The sequence below is a fragment of the Eretmochelys imbricata genome, chromosome 3, assembly GCF_965152235.1.
Source record: "Eretmochelys imbricata isolate rEreImb1 chromosome 3, rEreImb1.hap1, whole genome shotgun sequence".
In the NCBI taxonomy this organism is placed as follows: domain Eukaryota; kingdom Metazoa; phylum Chordata; order Testudines; family Cheloniidae; genus Eretmochelys; species Eretmochelys imbricata.
Window position 1 is genome coordinate 115491815 of NC_135574.1, and position 18737 is coordinate 115510551.

General features: G+C 41.1%; 1 protein-coding gene across 1 annotated transcript in view; it reads right to left on the bottom strand.

Annotated features, from left to right (window-relative positions):
• The window catches only part of SYNE1 (spectrin repeat containing nuclear envelope protein 1), a 483717-nt gene that overhangs the window by 224950 nt on the left and 240030 nt on the right, over positions 1 to 18737 (bottom strand). Inside the window, exons 55-63 of the mRNA XM_077812159.1 lie at positions 15086 to 15263; positions 12783 to 12965; positions 10963 to 11106; positions 10458 to 10613; positions 7110 to 7274; positions 5554 to 5726; positions 4611 to 4764; positions 3290 to 3433; positions 1516 to 1680 (exon numbers count right to left, since the gene is read on the bottom strand). Coding sequence (XP_077668285.1) covers positions 1516 to 1680; positions 3290 to 3433; positions 4611 to 4764; positions 5554 to 5726; positions 7110 to 7274; positions 10458 to 10613; positions 10963 to 11106; positions 12783 to 12965; positions 15086 to 15263 — 1462 coding nt within the window. The remainder of the gene's footprint in view (positions 1 to 1515; positions 1681 to 3289; positions 3434 to 4610; positions 4765 to 5553; positions 5727 to 7109; positions 7275 to 10457; positions 10614 to 10962; positions 11107 to 12782; positions 12966 to 15085; positions 15264 to 18737) is intronic.

Consider the following 18737-nt stretch of genomic DNA (forward strand, 5'->3'; position numbering starts at 1 on the left):
TTTCACAATGGAGAGAAGTAAGTAGTAGGGTCTCTCAAAGATCTAGGACCTGTGCTGTTCAACTTATTCATAAATGCTATGGAAAAGGGGATGAACAGTGAGGTAGCTCAATTTGCAGACCATACAAAATTACTAAAGACAGTTAAGTCCACAGCTGATTACAAAGTGTTACAAAGGGATCTCTCAAAACTGGGTCACAAGGCAACAAAATGGCAGATGAAAATCATCATTGAGAAGTGCAAATGTATATTGGAAACAATAATCCATACAATACATACAAAATGATGGGGTCTAAACTAGATGTTACCACTCAAGAAAAAGATTTTGGAGCTGTCAAATAGCTCTTTGAAAACAGCTGCTTAATGTGCAGCAGCGGTCAAAAAAGCTAACAATGTTAGGAACTATTAGGAAAGGGATAGATAATAAAACAGAAAATATTGTAATGAGGCTATATAAATCCATGGTGTGCCCACATCTTGAATACTGGATGCAGTTCTGGTTTCCCCATCTCAAAATAGATATATTAGAATTAGAAAAGATGCAGAATAGGACAATGGAAATGATGAGGGGAAATTAAAAGGACTGGGACTTCAGCTTAGAAAAAGAAACAACTAAGGGGGAGGGATATAATAGAGGTCTATAAAATCATGAAGAGTAAACTGAAGAGTAAAGTGTTATTTACACCTTCCTGTAACACAAGAACTAAGGGTCACCCAGTGAAATTGACAGGCATCAGGTTTAAAACAAACAAAAGGAAGTACTTCTTCATACAACACACAGTCAACCTGTGGAACTCATTGCCATGGGATGCTGTGAAAGCCAAAAGTCTAACTGGGTTCAAAAAAGAATTAAATAAGTTAACGTAGGATAGGTTCACAAATGGCTATTAGCCAAGATGGTCAAGGACGTGACCCCATGCTTTGGGCATCTCTAAACTGCCAACTGTCAGAAGCTGGGACTGGACAGCAGAGGATGGATCACGTGATAATTGCTCTGTTCTGTTCCTTCCCTCTGAAGCACCTGGTATTTGGCCACTGTCAGAAGACAGGATACTGGGCGAGATGGACCATTGGTCTGACCCAGTATGGCTGTTCTTACATTCTTGAGATGAACTAATAGGCTGGAGTTGAATTGCTTGTCCCTTTGAAGTGAATGGGATTTTTGCCATTGATTTCATTGGAGTCAGGATTTCACTCTCATTTTGTGCCAATACAATGGGTAACATAGACTTTTCATTTGCATCCAGAAATCAAGTTGTTAGATATAAAGTAAATGTCATTATCTGTGCCTGCAAATGGGAGGACCTGTTGAAGTGCACTTGAAAATCAAGCCGTGTAAGTCTTTTGCATGTCTAGAACATGTTTTAAAAAACAACAGCAAAATAATGGCATTACTGTGCTTTAATTTTTTCCCCAAGATAAACAAGGAATACAACCTCTCTGTCATGCAATTATTGTTATTGTATTTGACAAATGGAATTCATTTAGATCGGGTGCCGTGCCACACATACTATACCTGTAGGTCCTGGAGCGTTGACTCATGTGTCTGAGCATCGCCTTCAAGATATGATAAACACTCCAGTTTTTCCTGTTCCTTTTCCAGCCATACTTCAAAGGCCTTCAGTTTTCTTTGGTACTCATGATGTAAGTGAAGCAGTTTCTCAGATTTGGTTACAGCCTCCTGTTTGTTAAAAATACTTCATTTGAGCCACAACCAGTTAAGAGATTATAGAAACATAGAACTGGAAGGAACCTTGAGAGGTCATCTTGCCCAGTCCCCTACACTCAAGGCAGGACTAAAGTATTGTAAACTATAAATCCTAGAAATGAAATACAAAGTTTGGATCTAGAGCTGAACTTTCCCAAAGTTCAGGAGGTCTAGATTCAGGGGGATGGTTTGTGTAATTACAGAAAGAGAGGGGGCATCTATGAAGATAAAGATGTAGATTCAGATGGGAACTTTGGCTCAGTTTGAGGCTATTTGGATCTGGTCTTTTGGTTTGAGAACATTTATAGTTAAAGCATTGATTAATACTAACAATGGACCTGCTTTTTTATTTCATTTACTTTGTTTTTAAACTAGCACAACTCCAGTGACTTAATTGGAATTATTCCTGATTGCCACATGTGTGAGCTCAGAATCTGGCCCATTTTCTTTTCAGGAATTCAGACCCTTGTCAACTACATACAATAATAGTTCCACCTCTTATTTACAGTATATAATAGCATTCCTTATGGAGAATCTCACAGTGTTTTGCTATATCTAAAGATAACTTTGCTGATTACTAAGAACTAGACAGTGAACCCTATACTTAAACAATCATTTTCATGAGTAGTCCCTCTGATTTCACAATCTGGCCCTAAAACACTGCCATATCTGGGGCACAACACCATAGCCATCATATGTCAGCAACATTACAGAATGGTGTTTTCAGAAGCAATACTAAAAGATTATCTACAACTGAAACTGCAGGGGGATTTCTGTAATTACCAACAGAGAAGTTTGTTCAGGACACTAGGGTTAAGTCCCAGGCTTAATATATCTGCCATGAGATCTTTGCTGACTACAAGAGGGTTAGGCTTCATTTTTACATCTCATGTAAAAGATAGCACCTCCACCACAATGACCCAAGCATTATGCAGGGCTGATAGAGAATCCCTATTCTTGCACCTAGGTTTCCCATTCACATTTTGTCCAGGCCCTCACTGATTATTATTTTATCAGATGCCACAAAATCACAGCCCAATGTGGCGCGACTGCAGATGAGTTTCTGCCAGTACATATAATTTTCAAAAGTTCATGATTTTTTAAGATACTGTATTAAAACTGCTTCAGCCTTCATCACTCTCTGACATCAAACTTTCCAAAAGCACTTACCATTGAGTGTAGCACTTACTTTGATGGATCATATGACACGGAAGTCAATGGAACTCAGCCTCGTACTAAGCACTATATTTAGTAGTGACTGTAAAAGTAGGCCCTTGGTGAATTACTTAACATCAGTACAAATACAAAGTGTTTACATTTGTCATATGACATGCATTCATGGTCAAACAAAAATCCTTCTTTGTATTTGCACTGATGTTTCTAAGCTTTCGGGTGGGTGAAATCCTAGCCATACTAAAGTCAATGAGAGTTTTGCTTTTGAATTCAAGATAGCCAGACATATTAAATCTGCCCCCCAAATTATACACATTAAAAATTCTGAAACAAACAAACAAACAGACTCTCTCTCCCTCCACCCCAAACTCAAAGAAAAACACTGGAGTACTGACAAGATAAACTGTACCATTGTCCTGTCTTTGAGGAACCTGTATCGTTCTTGGAGGTCCTGGAGTTCAAGCTGTGTTACATAATGCTCAGTCATGCCAGTGCCTTTTGCTTCAATGGTCTCTAATAGGCTGCTGTGACTCAACACTTCTTCACTGAGTAACTGCATAACATAGAGTAAATGAACAGGTTTACTAATGATCAATATTCAAACAAGTCCAGGGATAGCTTGTTTGTTTGTAAGGTAATTAGTGGGGTTTTTTTGGCCTATTAGTTTGTTGCTTACTTATATTGCTCTTACAGATTCTCTTCTCAATAGGTTTGCACAGGCCTAAGTGACAGTGGAATTTTGCCCACTGAATTTATATGGTTCAAGTTCCTCCAAGTGCAAGACTAATTTCTTCCACCTTGCTATTTCTCTCATAAACACATAGCAGTGTATGCATTAGGGGAAAAAAAAATCCAAAGCCAGAGATACCTATCAAAATAGAACTCCACTGCACATACCCCTCTCTCCCTGGGGAGAGGATGAAAGCGGGAATGAATCACAGCCAGATGGTAGCCACATTGCTTAATGCACTACTCAAAAGCACTCAGATATTAAAGTGGTTAAGGATGTGCATGTGTGTAAGAAACTACCTCGCATAAGACTTCACTGGAGAAATAACAGCAATAATGACATTGCATGGCAATTAATAACCACCTGGATTAAGCTCCTGAGGCTTCACTTTGGGCCATTAACTCCTTGTTATTTACTTATATCAATTTACTATTTACTATTATCAAATGTCTGACTCAAAACACATTATTACTTAACTAAATGCAGCGTATGACTATAATGCAGAATGGGACTGATTCACTGTTGCCCAGCACTCTGTGTAGTTATATACACCAGCTCAGAAACAATGCTGTGAAGTAAAACATGTCCATCCTAATGTCATAGCATATTGTGCCATTTTGAACAAGAATATGAGAGAATTATGAGAATATAAACTTGAAGAAGATTGATCTCTAAGGCTTTTTTTTAAGTCAGTTGGCCAAAATTTGAACTTCACCCTACCATGGAGAGATTTCCTGTCTAGTATGGTTTGTAGTACTGTTCCTCCCCCCAGCAGTTAATGGCTGCAGCAGCAGAATTTAATGAGGAAACAGGACTTCAATCTGAACAGCTATCTGCCTGATTTCTAGTGCATACACCAGGGCAGAAGCTAAGTATCAAACAGTTGTATCTGTCTGTTTAGACATCATGGTAATATTTATTCCATTATAACATACAATAAAACTATTACTCATACCACCACGGAGGATTTTTCTTAAGATTATAGTAACAGTAAACAAACCTTTGCTTTACTGAGGACAGCTGTTTTTTCCCTCAGCTCTGCACACTGTCTCTCAGAAGCATTCATGCTCGCTTCCACTTTGTCCATCCAGCTGGAAAATTTACGAACATCATCCTGGTAACTTGTCCATTTGGACAGCGCTCCTTCCAACTGACTACAATTTAAAAATACATATCAGTTGATATTCAGTATCTCATATTATTCTAGCAATTAGATAAGGCAATAAACAGTCATTCAAGTTTTAGGTTTGTTAGGGGGACAGAATGAAAGGAGACATGTAATATGCTGAACTGCCCTATGAAAAGTGCTACAGATCTTGGCTGGCTAATATATAGAAGGGTACCAATATTGAGGCTACTTGCCCACATCTGAAAAGGGACAGTAAAGGACATTAGTGGTGGATACAGGATGCTTGCAGTCCCAGCATCTCCCTCAACCATGTGTGCACTAGCTCTAGTAAATATATGGGTAAAGCATGGTATAAAGGAATAGAATCTATAAGACTTGACTCCAAGTACCATACTTTATATCTCATCATACATTAGGGAGCAGATACTATCTACTGATAAATAGTCTTGATTGTTTGAAACTTGGAAATGTTTGTAATTAGTAATGCTCACCATATTTTTGTCCTATGACTACAGGGGTGTTAGCAGGCCACTTCACTTTGAATGGTCCCTTAGAATAGTGCTCACCACTTACGCTAAAATATCTGCTCCACCTTGCATTTAGCTGTGACACACACTCAGTACCTTTCCCAGACCTGAAGAAGAACTCTGTGCAGCTTGAAAGGTTGTCTCTCTCACCAACAGAAGTTGGTCCAATGGAGGATATTACCTCGCCCACCTTGCCTGTCTTGTAATCATATGACTTCTGGAGATAATACTAATATTTTCAACTGTGTTGTCTCCCGTTACCATTCCCCACTCACATCTCTTTTTACCTTTTACAGTGAATGCAAGAGGACAAGAGAGAAGCCCACGTTTCCTTAAGTGTCTGTAACTGTTGTTCAATGACAGGCACTCCTTCCGGAGAAGTGTTTTGCAGAACAGATTCTCCTCTTGTCAGCATCATTTTCATCTGGATTTCCTTCTCCTGCTTCACTGATAACAGTCTCTAGAAAGCAAACAGACCTTGTTCTAGCCTCATTGTTGTGACATGTATGTAGTCCTTCTCCCAAAAAGAGAGGAAATGATTAATAAATGTTACTAGAAAAGAAGCTGCTACACTACACTTTGAATGGATTGTACAAGCTGTTTATTGGGAGGGTGGGCTTGACAGCTGGGTCTCCCTAGTAAAAGAGGCCTTTCAAAGGAAGGGTTTGGGCCATAAGAGAAACCCTAGCACTCAGGGAGAGAGAGAGTTTTCCTGGAATCTGGGCAGAAAGGGCTTTGTTCTACAGATTTCCAAGCTGAACACTATGGAGAAAAAGAGAATAGGAACTAGAACTCTCACTGTCTCTATAGTGACCCATGGAGACCTGGAGATATTTTGAGGTGAAAGAGCCCTTCTGCTCTGGTGCTGAAATAAAACTCTGTTTAAGACCTACCTACAACACTGCGGTGCCTCGACTTTTGAAACCCGGTGACCCCAGTATTGCCAGCTCTCACAATTTTATCACATCTTGCAGCATTTGCTGTTTTTCTTAAACCCCAGCTCCTGGAGTTGTGTACGTATGGGATTTTCAGCTTTCATTAAAAATAGAAAGTAACTGTCTAGCTCTTATGGTTGCGCAGAAAAATCAGAAAACGTGAACCCGCCTCAAAACAGAAAGCAAATGAAAAGAATGCTAAATTTATGATTTGATTAAAAATCATGAGATTTCAGCTCTCATAATTTTTGGGGCCTGACTCAGGATTTTTAAATGCTGGAGATTGACAATGCTGGGGATGCCCAATGTTACCGACAATAACGTAAACATGATCATCCCACCACCTTTTCTTTCTTTTTTTTTTTTTGGTAGAGCATTGCAACGTTTTCTGTATAGTGATATCAGTTGGCATATTCTCTCTAAGCGCAATACTCCCCCCCAACCGTGGTGTTGCAGTGTAACACCCTCAATGCAAGATTCTATCTGAGAGGCACAATCTACCCCTAAATGAGCAATGCATTAGTTACTACAAACAAATAACAAACTACATTAACGGAATGTGATGGTTATACAATACAGCACTTAAGTCACTTGTAACATTTGACACAGTATGATTGTGTAACTAAAAACAATATCATACTTTCTCTATAGCCTTAGTTAACGACATATCATCTTGAAATTTTTTTCTTCAATATTTACACCATTTTCCATGTCACAATGGTCCAGTATATCTTTATCTTATCTTATCCTTTTTACTCCAAAAGGCAACATTTTTCCAAATGTTTTTTTGAGGTAAATGAAAAATTGGTGTTTGAATTTTGCAAACTTACTTATAGTGGTCACTATTTCATAGCAACTGAAGTAATGTGTCCTGTGTGCGTCATCTTTGTAGCCATTTGTTAACATACCTCCAGCTTTAATATTCTGCTGTCTAGAACACTTTTGTCTGCTGTGGGGAGACAGTAAGATTCCAGCATATGTACTGTATCAGCCATCCAGTCCTGGAGTTCTTTCATGCCATGAGAGAACTGATGGTGTTCTGCGACAATCCTATCCATTCTGGAAACCTTCTCCTGAAATTCATATGGAAATTAACACTGCCAACCATTCCAGTGATTGTTACCGCTCAATATGCGCTTAGAGCAGGTGGCTAAACTGTGTCTACCATATTTCATGCATATGTTGCATGCTCAAGTGCATATACGTGCAGTTATCTGCTTTGCATGAGCAGTGCACACACCATATGCATGTGCCAATTTTACAAGTACACTACATTTAGTCCCCCAAATTAGAAGATTTGGCTCTTCAAATGCTCCCTTTTTCAGTCTATGCAATGTATCAATAGATCTAAGTGTATAACAAATCAGTCAGTCTCGTAAAAAACTACATTAGCAAAACCATTTGAAGGACTTACTTATAAGTGAGACATTTTTTTACATAAAGTAGCCATTTTCATTTACATTTTTTCAATTAATAGATTCCATGGTCAGAAGGGACCGCTGTGATAATCTTGTCTACCCACCTGTGTAACACATGTCACAGAACTTCCCCCAAATAATTATCAGAGCAGACTTTTTAGAAAAACATCCACCCTTGATTTAAAAATCGTCAGTGGTGGGGAATCTATAATAAGAACTGGTAAATTGTTCCAATGGTCAATTATTCTCACCATTAAAAATGTATGGCTTAATTGCAGTCTAATTTGTCTACATGCAATTTTCAGTCATTGGATCATATTATTATACCTTTCTCAGCTAGACTGAAGAGCCCATTATTAAATATCTGTTCCCCATGCACATATCTAAGATTTTAATCAATTCACCCCTTAACTTTCTCTTTGTTAAGCTAATACATTGAGCTTTTAGAGTCTATCACTGTAAGGCATGTTTTCTAATCCTTCAATCATTCTCTGACTCTTCTCTGATCCCTCTCCAAATTATCAACATCCTTCTTGAATTGTGGACACCAGAACTGGACATAGTATTCCAGCAGCAGTCACACAAGTGCCAAATACATAGGTAAAATAATCTCTCTACCTCTACTTGAGATTCCCCTGCTTAAGCTCTTTTGGCCAGAACATCACATTTGGAGCTCATGTTCAAGTAATTATCTGCTTCCACCACAAAACTTTTTCACAGTTACTGCTCCCCAAGATAGAGTCCCCCATTCTGTAAGGATGGCCTATATTCTCTGTTTCTAATGAATAAATTTACATTTAGCCATATTAAAACATGTAATGTTTGCTTGTGCCCAGTTTACCAACTGACCAAAATCGCTTTGAATCAATGACCTATCTTCATTATTTCCTCCTCCCCAAATTTTTGTGTCATCTGCAAACTTTATCAGGGATGATTTTATGTTTTCTTTTGGGTCACTGATAAAAATATTAAATAGCATAGGGCCAAGAGCTGGTCCCCGAGGGATCCACAGGAAACACAGCCCCTCTATGATAATTCCCCATTTACAATTACATTTTGAGACCTATTAGTTAGCCACTTCAATATATACTTTTTACAGAACTAAATACAAAGAATTATTAAAATAATATTAGATACTAGGGCTTAACTCCATAAAAATAGGTATACTTCATAGTCTATCATCCTTCTAGAGGAGGGACATAAAACCTGACTTTGTGGACAGTAAATTCACCCCTTAATTTCAGTACTATCTTTAATTCAGCCCATTGGTCTATGTTCTGAAGTGTCATATGGCAGAGAGATTTTGAGTAGTTAATGGACCCCAAATGGCACATAATTTCTCATTTGCATTTGTCTCACTTCAGTTTCCAGCTATTGGTTTTTGTTAGGCCTATTTCCATTTTCTTACACCCTTTTCTTCCACATATGGAGCTTGCCTTACCTTATCCATACCTTCATGGCCTCAGGAATGAATTATTTCAACACACTCCGCACAGGGCTGCCCCCGAAGATCACTTAGGAACTGCGGGCAGTACACAGTGTGAGCACACGCATCTCACAGCTCTGTGCAAGCACTGGTACCCTGCTGACGCTTTGGGTCCAGATCTCTGGGATTGCCCCGTATAAGAAGGTACATAGAGCCAGGGTGTGTAACATGCCACAAACTCCCAGTCTCTGATTTTAAGATATGCAAGGAATTCCATTAGTTTCAACTTGTGAGAATTTCCCCATACTCCTTTTCCCTTCCTTTGTTTTTTTTTTTTTAATCATGAAGAGCATGATATGGCCCTATATACAATATTTTTGTATATTATATGACTATATGTTTCATATTTCTCTATTTGAGTACACTTAGTTGACAAATTAACAAATTAGTAATTATTAAAAATAGAAATGAGATACTTTATTAAATGGTCTCATATTAAATGGTCTCCAATAACACACTTCTAATATTCATAATTGTTTATATTACAGTAGTGCCTGCTTGATCTCCAACTGAGATCAAGGCCCCACCATGATAGGCATTGCAGGAGTGATATAGTCCTTGTTCTAAACAGCTTACAATTCAAATAGACAAGGAAGACAGAAGGTAAGAGGGGAAAGGGAGGCACACAGTGGTGAGCTGACTTGCCCAATGTCACACAGCACGTCAGTGGGATAGATGGGAAAAAGATGCAGGTCTCCCAGCCTCAATCCAGTGCCCACGCCACTACAGAATGCTACCTCGCTCTGATAACTCAAAAGCCCCTAACAGCTAACAAATGCTTTTTAAAAATGCTGAAACCAATCTACCAACTTCTAGACACAGAAATTCATAATGGAGATATTAAGCTTTAATATGAGGACTGGTTAAGTATTAGCAACATTTCAGTATTGTGATTCTGTATAAAATACCCCCAAGTTTTGAAAAATAATTACCGTACATGCTCCTGGAGATACTGATTATCAAACTAAATTATCCTAAATGCCATAAATCATGGCTTGCTTTTTTCATTCAAAACATCCAAATTTGTTTCATTTAAAACATAACTCCCCGCAAACTACCATTTTTTGCGGGGGGCAGGGAGGAGGGAAGGAATTATATCCCACGTATGTGGACTCTCAGTTTCTCTTCTCAGACCAGTGCATTGGAAAAAACAATTTGCGCAGTGTTCAATCAGGTAAACGATCCACACACACCTTTCCCCTCTATACCACAAGCCTCAGACATAGGATAGAGCAGACATACCATACAATACAGCAGCAGGACAGTTGTGATATTTCAGAATTCAACCATTCGTTTTCACTTGTCACATTCACAAGAACTGCTGGAAAGCGCACACAGTGGGGGTGCATTACCTTGGTTAGATTGCTTAGAGCTAGGTATTGAGAAGATAGCTGAGACACTCTGCGCATAAAGCTTTTGCTGGCAGCTTGCTCCTCCCACAGCTGCTGAGCTTTTTCTTTTAGCCTGTTGAGCTGAGGCTCGTGGCAGCTTATTTCCTCAAGGACAGACTGTAAAGCACAAGCATGTTACTATTAAGTGCGGGTGCAAAAGAGCAAGCAAAAAAGAAAGGAAGCAGCCCTGTTAACATGGAAATTCATGCCCTGGCCATCAGCAAGCATCTTAAAAAAAGGCAACAGTTGATCATTTTGTGCATGATACAGACACAGAAAGGAAACAACACATGTCATCAAGAAGTGCTGAGACACAAAATCTGCCTGAAGATTGAAGTAAGCCCCAAAACTGGATGCGGCCTTTAGCTGGAGATCAGGGTGCCAGCATGATCAAGCATTTATTAGGAATTCATGACACAGGAAACCAGGCTAGGGATGGCTGGATGTGTTTTTAGGCCCTTATCACCTGTAACTTTTGTTGTTCTTTCCTCTTTGCAGGGAGGTCATGCAGTCGACTACTGCTTTCTTGCATCATCTTCTCAGTTGTGTTCAGCCAGTCCTGGAGAGGCTCAGCACTTGCTTCAAAGTCCTTCATCTGGATCTTTAAGTTCTGTGGAGACGTGATGTGCACATTTAAAAAAAAAGTCAGTGCATGACTAAGTTTGCTGCAATGTTATTATGCAAACTATAACCCAAACCCAGAGGTATGCATACACAGGTATGCTAAGGTGTGAAAGGTTCATTTCAGCTCTGCTTTCTCTCCTACCTTGCACAAATGATCAGGAGGAAGGCTACGTTTGGGATCCAGAGTGGGGAAAATGATTTTAAAAAGGACATCTTCACAGCCAAGAGCTTAGCTGAACCATTACTTTCTGATTGTAATTTGCTTTACTTTCAAGTCCTTACAAATAAGCCTTTAAAAGCCCTTGCTGACTGCATATTTTTCCTGTGGACTCCTTCCATTGGCTGAGAGGAGAATATCTAAAACAATCAATGTGGATGAAAAAGCTCTAACCAGCATAATTCAAGTAGTTTAGTTTTCTCTATTTTTTTTTGACTAATTTTCTTTTCATTCACTTCAGAATGAAAGATTTAGGATATGGGACTGAAACTTCTGGGTTTAGAAGGATTAATCCCCGTCCATGTGAGAACAGCACAGGATGCGTCCACTGTACTGCGTGACATCCCCAATTTTTGCCCCAGATCGCCAAACGGCCCCACAAGGATTGAACTCACAACCCTGGGTTTAGCAGGCCAATGCTCAAATCACTGAGCTATCCTTCCCCAGGATAAAAGCTATGCTACTTGAATAAGACCTTTTGAAAGGCGCAGACTACTGTGGTGTCACATTGTATCTATGATTAAAATATTTGCTTGGGTAAATCTTAATTATGTTTCAGTGGGACAAACTTGGTCTAGTGATTGCATGAAGGCCCAGATTCTGATAGCAAGGTACTATTAAACACGAGTAAGACTATTTGAGCTGGCCCATTTAAATCAGTCAAACTACTCATGGAGCAAGGGTATCAGAGTCTTGCACTAAAACAATGTATTTTCATGCACCTTAGCTATTTGGTGTATTGGATGAAGCTCAAACTGCTGAGGTTGAGTCAGATTCCACCATCCTCTATCTTGACTAGCACATCACTATGTGAGCTATGATATTTAAATTAATGGGATGACTTGTTTGGTAAAGAACTACTCAATAGGAGTAAGGGTGACAGAATCTGACCCTCTGAGCTTAGCCATTTTCCAGTTGCATCATTTAGGGGCACTTAGAACTAGTTATCATAGAGCCATAGATTCCAAGGCCAGAAGGGAGAACCACATTATCTAGTCTGACATACTGTCTATCACAGGCAATTACCACCACCCAGCATCTGTACACTAAATCTCAACCAAAATTAGGCCAAAATATTACAGCCCACAGGAGATTAAACTATTATATGTGATAGGCAGAGAATAGGAGGGACCGAGACACAATAATACCCACTTAAACCCAGCAAGTGACCCACACTCCATGCTGTTGAGAAAGGTGACTCCCCCATCCCCCACAAGCCACTGCCAATGTGACCTAGGGAAAAATTCCTTCCTGATGTCACATATGGGTGATCAATTAGACCCTGAGCACATGAGCAAGAACCAGACAGCAAAGCTGACCTTCCTCAGTAACAAGAAATGTAAAGCACTCAGTCTATCAAGATGCATGTAATCAGAAAAGAAAAGAAAAGAAAAGAAAAGAAAAGGTTTCTATTCAATCCATTTCCTGTTTGACTGGCTCCATACCTCCAAAGCAGATTCCTTCTGGTGCAGGGTGGAGACAAAATTTTTCCAGTCTTCTTTAGCAGTAACAACTTTGGCCTGGATAACTTTAGCCTTTTCTTGAGGCAGAATAGTGCTCAGCAATTCTCCCTTGAACACCACAATGTTTAGTTTACGCTGGCCATTTTCACTTTCAGATAAGGATTCCTTGGCAAAAGAAATTAGCCAATTAGATAGATAATGTTATAGATAATGTGCAGAAAGAGTTTTCACAATCACACCAACTCATGTTTGTTTAAATGCATTCCACTTTATACCCAGTAAAAATCAGAGGCTTTAGGGACAGCAACAACCTAGACCAGAGGTACCACGAGCCTAAACGAAAGGGATACTAACAAGCTCGGACTGTGTGAGAATTCATAAATTGACCCATTCTTTACTGGGATAGGATACCGCTTTGAAAATCTCAATGTGTTGCAAGAAGAAGCAATACTAGGGATTCAGTAGGTGGCAGGTAGACTTTGCTCAGAGTAGATATTGAACGAATACCCAGGCATGGTGGTCTGAGTTACTTTGCTACTGGAGAGATCGTCTTTGAGGTGACACATACAGTGTAACTCACTTGGAATCTTCAATAACCACATAGGCCTTTAAAAACAAAACAAAACAAAAAAACAAAAAACCCAAGAGCGTAGGGGTGTTAACCCTGCTATTCGGGACAAACGCTAATTGTGGTAGTTACATTCTTCTTAGTTACTTCCACAATTCAAGGTATTCTGCACTTCATGGAGCTATTGCATAATGTGGATATTTCAAATTCCACCTCAGAAGTACCTGTATTTCAGTTATGGGTGAAATTTCTGTGTATAATTGTAAAAGTATTTTGTGAATCTTTGGATTGAAAGGAAATATATAACTACAGATATTTATTATGATGATGATCAGAATTGCCATAATATAAAGCTTCTGGTTAACAATTACCTTACCAAATTACTTCCAGATTAAGAAGTTATGGGCTTAATGCAAAAAATTAATGGGTGAAGTTCTGTGTTAGACAGGAAGTCAGACTAGATGATCAGAATGGCCCCTTCTGTCTCCAAAATCTGTGAGTGAAAACCTAGCCCCACTGAGGTCAATGGAAGTTTTACATTATGAACCTATGAATGTTTACTGACATCAAACAGGCTAATGGATTCCTAACTGTTGGAGGGATTAAGGAATGAAAGTGAACGTGGTTTCTTGAGAAATGCCAGGAAGTATGAGCAGAAGTTCTTTTATGTAGAATGTGTATACTGTACATAGCAATCATGAATTTATGCAGAAGGTGAGCAAATGGTTATTTTAATCATGCAAGGTTTTCATGATGAATAAAAATTGCTTGTCACTGCTCGAATGACAAATGGGCTGACATTTCTGTTATTCCCAAACATCATTACCAGAAACAGCCAAATAATTTTCTCCTAAAGTGGGATTCCTTCGATGAAAAAGTGGAGACATTAATCCAACATTAAGCAAAATTTTAAGTACAATTCCAAGGGGAAAATTATCTCTTTTGGGACTTGGAATCTGCAGATAAACTATTGAAGAAGGATTAGTATTACCTTTAACTGAAAAATATACAAGTTAATTGCCTGCTGGCATGTTTATGGTCCTTTACTTACATTATAAAGATTATATTCATACATGATGAAAAGTTTGCAGAAACTATTACTTTGAAATAGTTTCAGGTACCACATAATGGTCTTGCCTTCCATTTTGTGTTGTTGTTTTACAAACATTTTCCTATTTTTAAAACATATGTTTCCTCTGTGTCACTGTGTGAAAGATCCAGATGGATGGAGGAAACTGACTATGAGTAGGTCTAAATTTAATCGCACAGTGTGACTGCGGCTCAAGCTGACATACCTGAGCTAACATTAATTTAGCTGGTTTGGGTCCCCAAATGGTGAAGCTCTGGCAGAATGGGTTTCTGCGCAGGCTGAACAAGCCCATCCAAAACCCTGGATAGGTCACTCCGGCACTACTGAGATTTGAGCTAGCTAGAGTAAAGTTTGCTCAGGTCTGTGAGTTTGGGCTGTAATCACACCCTGTGTTTACAGTATAGACATATCCTACAATGTGGAAAATAGTGAAAATGGCTATCCACAAAATAAACAAACCAAACAGAGAAAAAAATAATTCTCTAGTCCTTCTCAGTTATAGTCATAATTAGTCTTGCTGTAACAACAGTAAACTAAAAATAGTAAGTAAACAAAATTCAGACAGATGTATTGGTTTTAAGCTAATCATGTCCCTCTTAAATCAGTATCTGATTCTGGTGCAATTACCTGTATTTTCTGTAGACTTGTCAGTGCTTCATTGATATTTTGAGGCATGTCAAAACATTTGGCAGTGGTGATTTTTGAACTGACCAGCCACTGTTGGAAGTCCCTGAAAGCTGTCCGGAATCTCTGCTGCAAAACCTGCTCTTTATTCTGACAGCCCTTTGAAGCTTGTAGACAGAGGCTGAGTTTGTCATTTTACAAATGAAAACAGGGGGGGATGGGAGATTCAATTAGATACAATGAAATAGGCATTTCCACAGGTATTACACTAAGACTCATATATACTTTGAGACTAAAAGCAACTGAACAATTTGTTTAGGGTTAGATTGTGTTCTTATCTTATATGGCCACTGGGGAAAAAGCCACCACCTCCTGCAAAACCTAACAGGTCTAGAGTGCATACTTCCCACCACCAAAAGCAAGTAAGAGGGAGTGAGCAGAGCCTTGGCTCCACCCCCAAACTGCACCGGCCAGCAGAGCTGAGCCAAAGTGAGAGCGGCCAGGGAGGAGGGAGTAAAATGAGCAGGGAAAGAGCTGTTGCAACTTAATTCCTCCCAGGAAAAAAGGAAAAGCAGGGGAGGAATTGTGATGCTGAGTCACAGATTTTTCCCAGGGCTCATTCTGATGAGTAATACCCTTGCTAGAGCTGGGTGACTTTTTCCACATGAATAGTTTGTTCACCAAAAAAAAAAAATAATGAGATTTTGGTAGACTAGAACCTCTTCATGAATTCAACAGCAATTCACTAAGTAGTTTTGGCCACTCCCCCCTCCTCCCCCCCAGAATTTAGGTACTGTTTACAAAATGGCCAGTGGTGATGCTTCAGCCATCCTTATAACTCTTAGCTAAGTGTTCAGGGCACTCACTTGGCATGTGGAAGACCCAAGTTCAATTCCCTCTGTGATGGGGGCCCTGTGTGTCAAGTTGGGGTGCCCCCGTCAGCCTATTGCTGGGTTGGTACACCCTGTCGTCAGGATTCCCTGTTATGTGGGTGATTTCGGCCAAGTGGGTCTCGGCCCTGACAGGGTCACTTAACCGACTAGTCCATGGTCTCTGAGCAGACAACAGAAACAAACAGCAGGGGGGACAGGCAATAGTACCTAGCAGCAATTGGGTTGCAGTCCCTGGGCAGGTACATAAACAGTCTAGGGCCCTGCAGCCCCCAGCACTTGGTGAATTAGCCTCCTGGGCACAGCAAAGCAGCAATCAGGCTGCAGCCCTGTGGTGGTGCAAAACAGACAATCTGTAGGCCTTACTTCCCTCTGGGCTGGGACACAGAGCAGGCAGCAGCCACTTCAGCGGGTGGCGACTTGGCTTCCCTAGCAGTCTCTGCTGTTGGCAAGTCACCTGGAGCGTAGTCCAGGTCTTCAGGCTCTACCACCAGGAGCGTCGCAGGAACTGGAAGTGTACATCCTTCCTCCTCTGGCGCCCACCCTGACTGAGCTGGACTGACTCCTTTTATCTGGCTTCTTCACCTGGAGCATGCACAGCAAGGGAAAGGGGGCATGGCCGCCTGGGCCCACAATGATTGGCACGCCCCCAGCGGCGAAGTGTGGGATTAGTACACCCCATCCCCCCTCAAGTCCAGATCAGACAGTTGCCCCCCGTCCTGTCCTCTCCTCCCTCCCTCCTACCCAGGAAAAGAAGTCAGCATTTGCATGGGCTTGTCCCAGGTGGTGAAGTACCTCAAATTGGTAGGGTTGGAGGGCAAGGTACCATCTCATAATCCTGGCATTAGTTTTCTTTCCATAGAATGGAGACATCGCAGGGATGCATGACCTGTGAAAAGTTGGAAGGGATTCCCCAACAGGTAGTACCATAGGGCTTCAATAGCCCATTTCACAGCCAGTCCCTCTCTTTCTATTGTGGAGTAGCTTGTCTCGTGATGGAATAACCTTCTACTCAGATAGAGCATCAGGTGCTCCTCCCCCTCATGCTCTTGCGACAGGACTGCTCCAAGGCCTACCTCTGAAGCACTGGTCTGGAGTATAAACCTTTTTGAAAAATCTGGGTGAAAAATGACTGGCTCCTGACTTAACCACCTCCTCAAGGTCTGGAAAGCGTATTCGCAGTCCCTAGACCACTGTACTCTCTTGGATTGGGAGTTTTTCATCAGGTCTGTTAGGGGTGCTGTTAATGTGGCAAACGCTGGAAGAAAACGTCTGTAGTAGCCGGCCAAGCTCAAAAACTGTCTCATCTGCCTCTTGGTCGTGGGGGTTGGACAGTCTCTCAGGGCTTAGACCTTATCCATGAGTGGGCACAGCTGCCCCACCCCTCCGTGTATCCCAGATATGTTACCTCCTTTTGTTCTAGGTGACACTTGGAAAAGCCATATTGATGGCCAAGCCCTCCAAGGGCTTGCAGCACCCCAGTGAGATGTCTAAGATGGTCATCCCAGCTGGTATTGTATATCACTATATCGTCGATATAGACCGCTGCATATTGCTCGTGTGGCCGCAGTAGCTGTTCCATAAGCCTCTGAAAGGTCACAGCGGCCCCATGTAGCCCAAATGGCATGGTCATAAATTGGAAGAGGCCGAACAGTATGGCAAAAGCTGTCTTCTCCTGGGAAGCAGGAGTCAGGGGAATTTGCCAGTATCTCTTTGTTAGATCGAGAGTAGATATGAGCTCGGCATTCCCCAGCTGTTCCAGAATCTCTTCTACACATAGCAATGGGTATGCATCAAAGCAGGAGATCGCATTTACTTTTTGAAAATCTATGCAGAACCTTGTGAACCAGTCTGGTTTTAGAACAGGACTTCTCCACTCACTATGGGACTCTTCCATGACCCCCAAGGCTAGCTTCACCTCAAGTTCTTCTTTGACGATCCCCCGCATCTTCCAGGGCAATGACCGGTGATGATCTCGCACCCTCTGTCCTGGGCTCGTAGCTATGTGATGGTATGCCATCTTTGCCCATCCGGGATGGGGTGATAGAACAGCTGGAAAGGACTGGGTCAGTCGTTGCAGTTGTTGTCATTGTTCTTCATTGAGCTCCTGCCCGATGACCATTGCTGTGTCGATGGGGGTGGGGGGTTCAATGCGTCTGGTCCTAATTCAGGGTCAGCCAGGTAAGGTGCAATTAGCATGCCCTTCTGGGCCCTCCAGGTCTTTAGAGGTTGATGTGGTACACTCTAATATTGTGTCACCATCCTCGTAATCTACCAGTCTCACCCTTCGGACCACTTCAAATGGTCCCTGCCATTTGGCTAACAGTTTGGACTCAGATGAGGGGAGTAATAACAAGGCACAATCACTGGGGTTTGAAGGTCTGGAGATGGGTGCCCTGGGTGTATCTCTGTCTCGGATCTGTTAGGCTTTCATTAGATTATCGTGGGCAAACCCTCCGAGCCTCTTAAGGTACTCCCGCAGCTGTAATATATATGGAACTGACCCGGTAACTCGGGACTCTTGTTCCTTCCAGGTCTTGTGAAGGAGGTCCAGGATCCCCCTGGGATGCCTCCTGAAAGACAGTTCAAATGGAGAGAACCCCTTAGACACTTGGGGTACCTCCCGTATTGTGAACGGCAAGTCAGGTAACAGTTTATCCCAATGTTGTGGGTCGTCCTCCACGAATTTACAGAGCATTGATTTCAAGGTCCCAGTAAAACTCTTGACTAAGCCATCGGTCCGGGGATGACAGACAGAAGTCTTC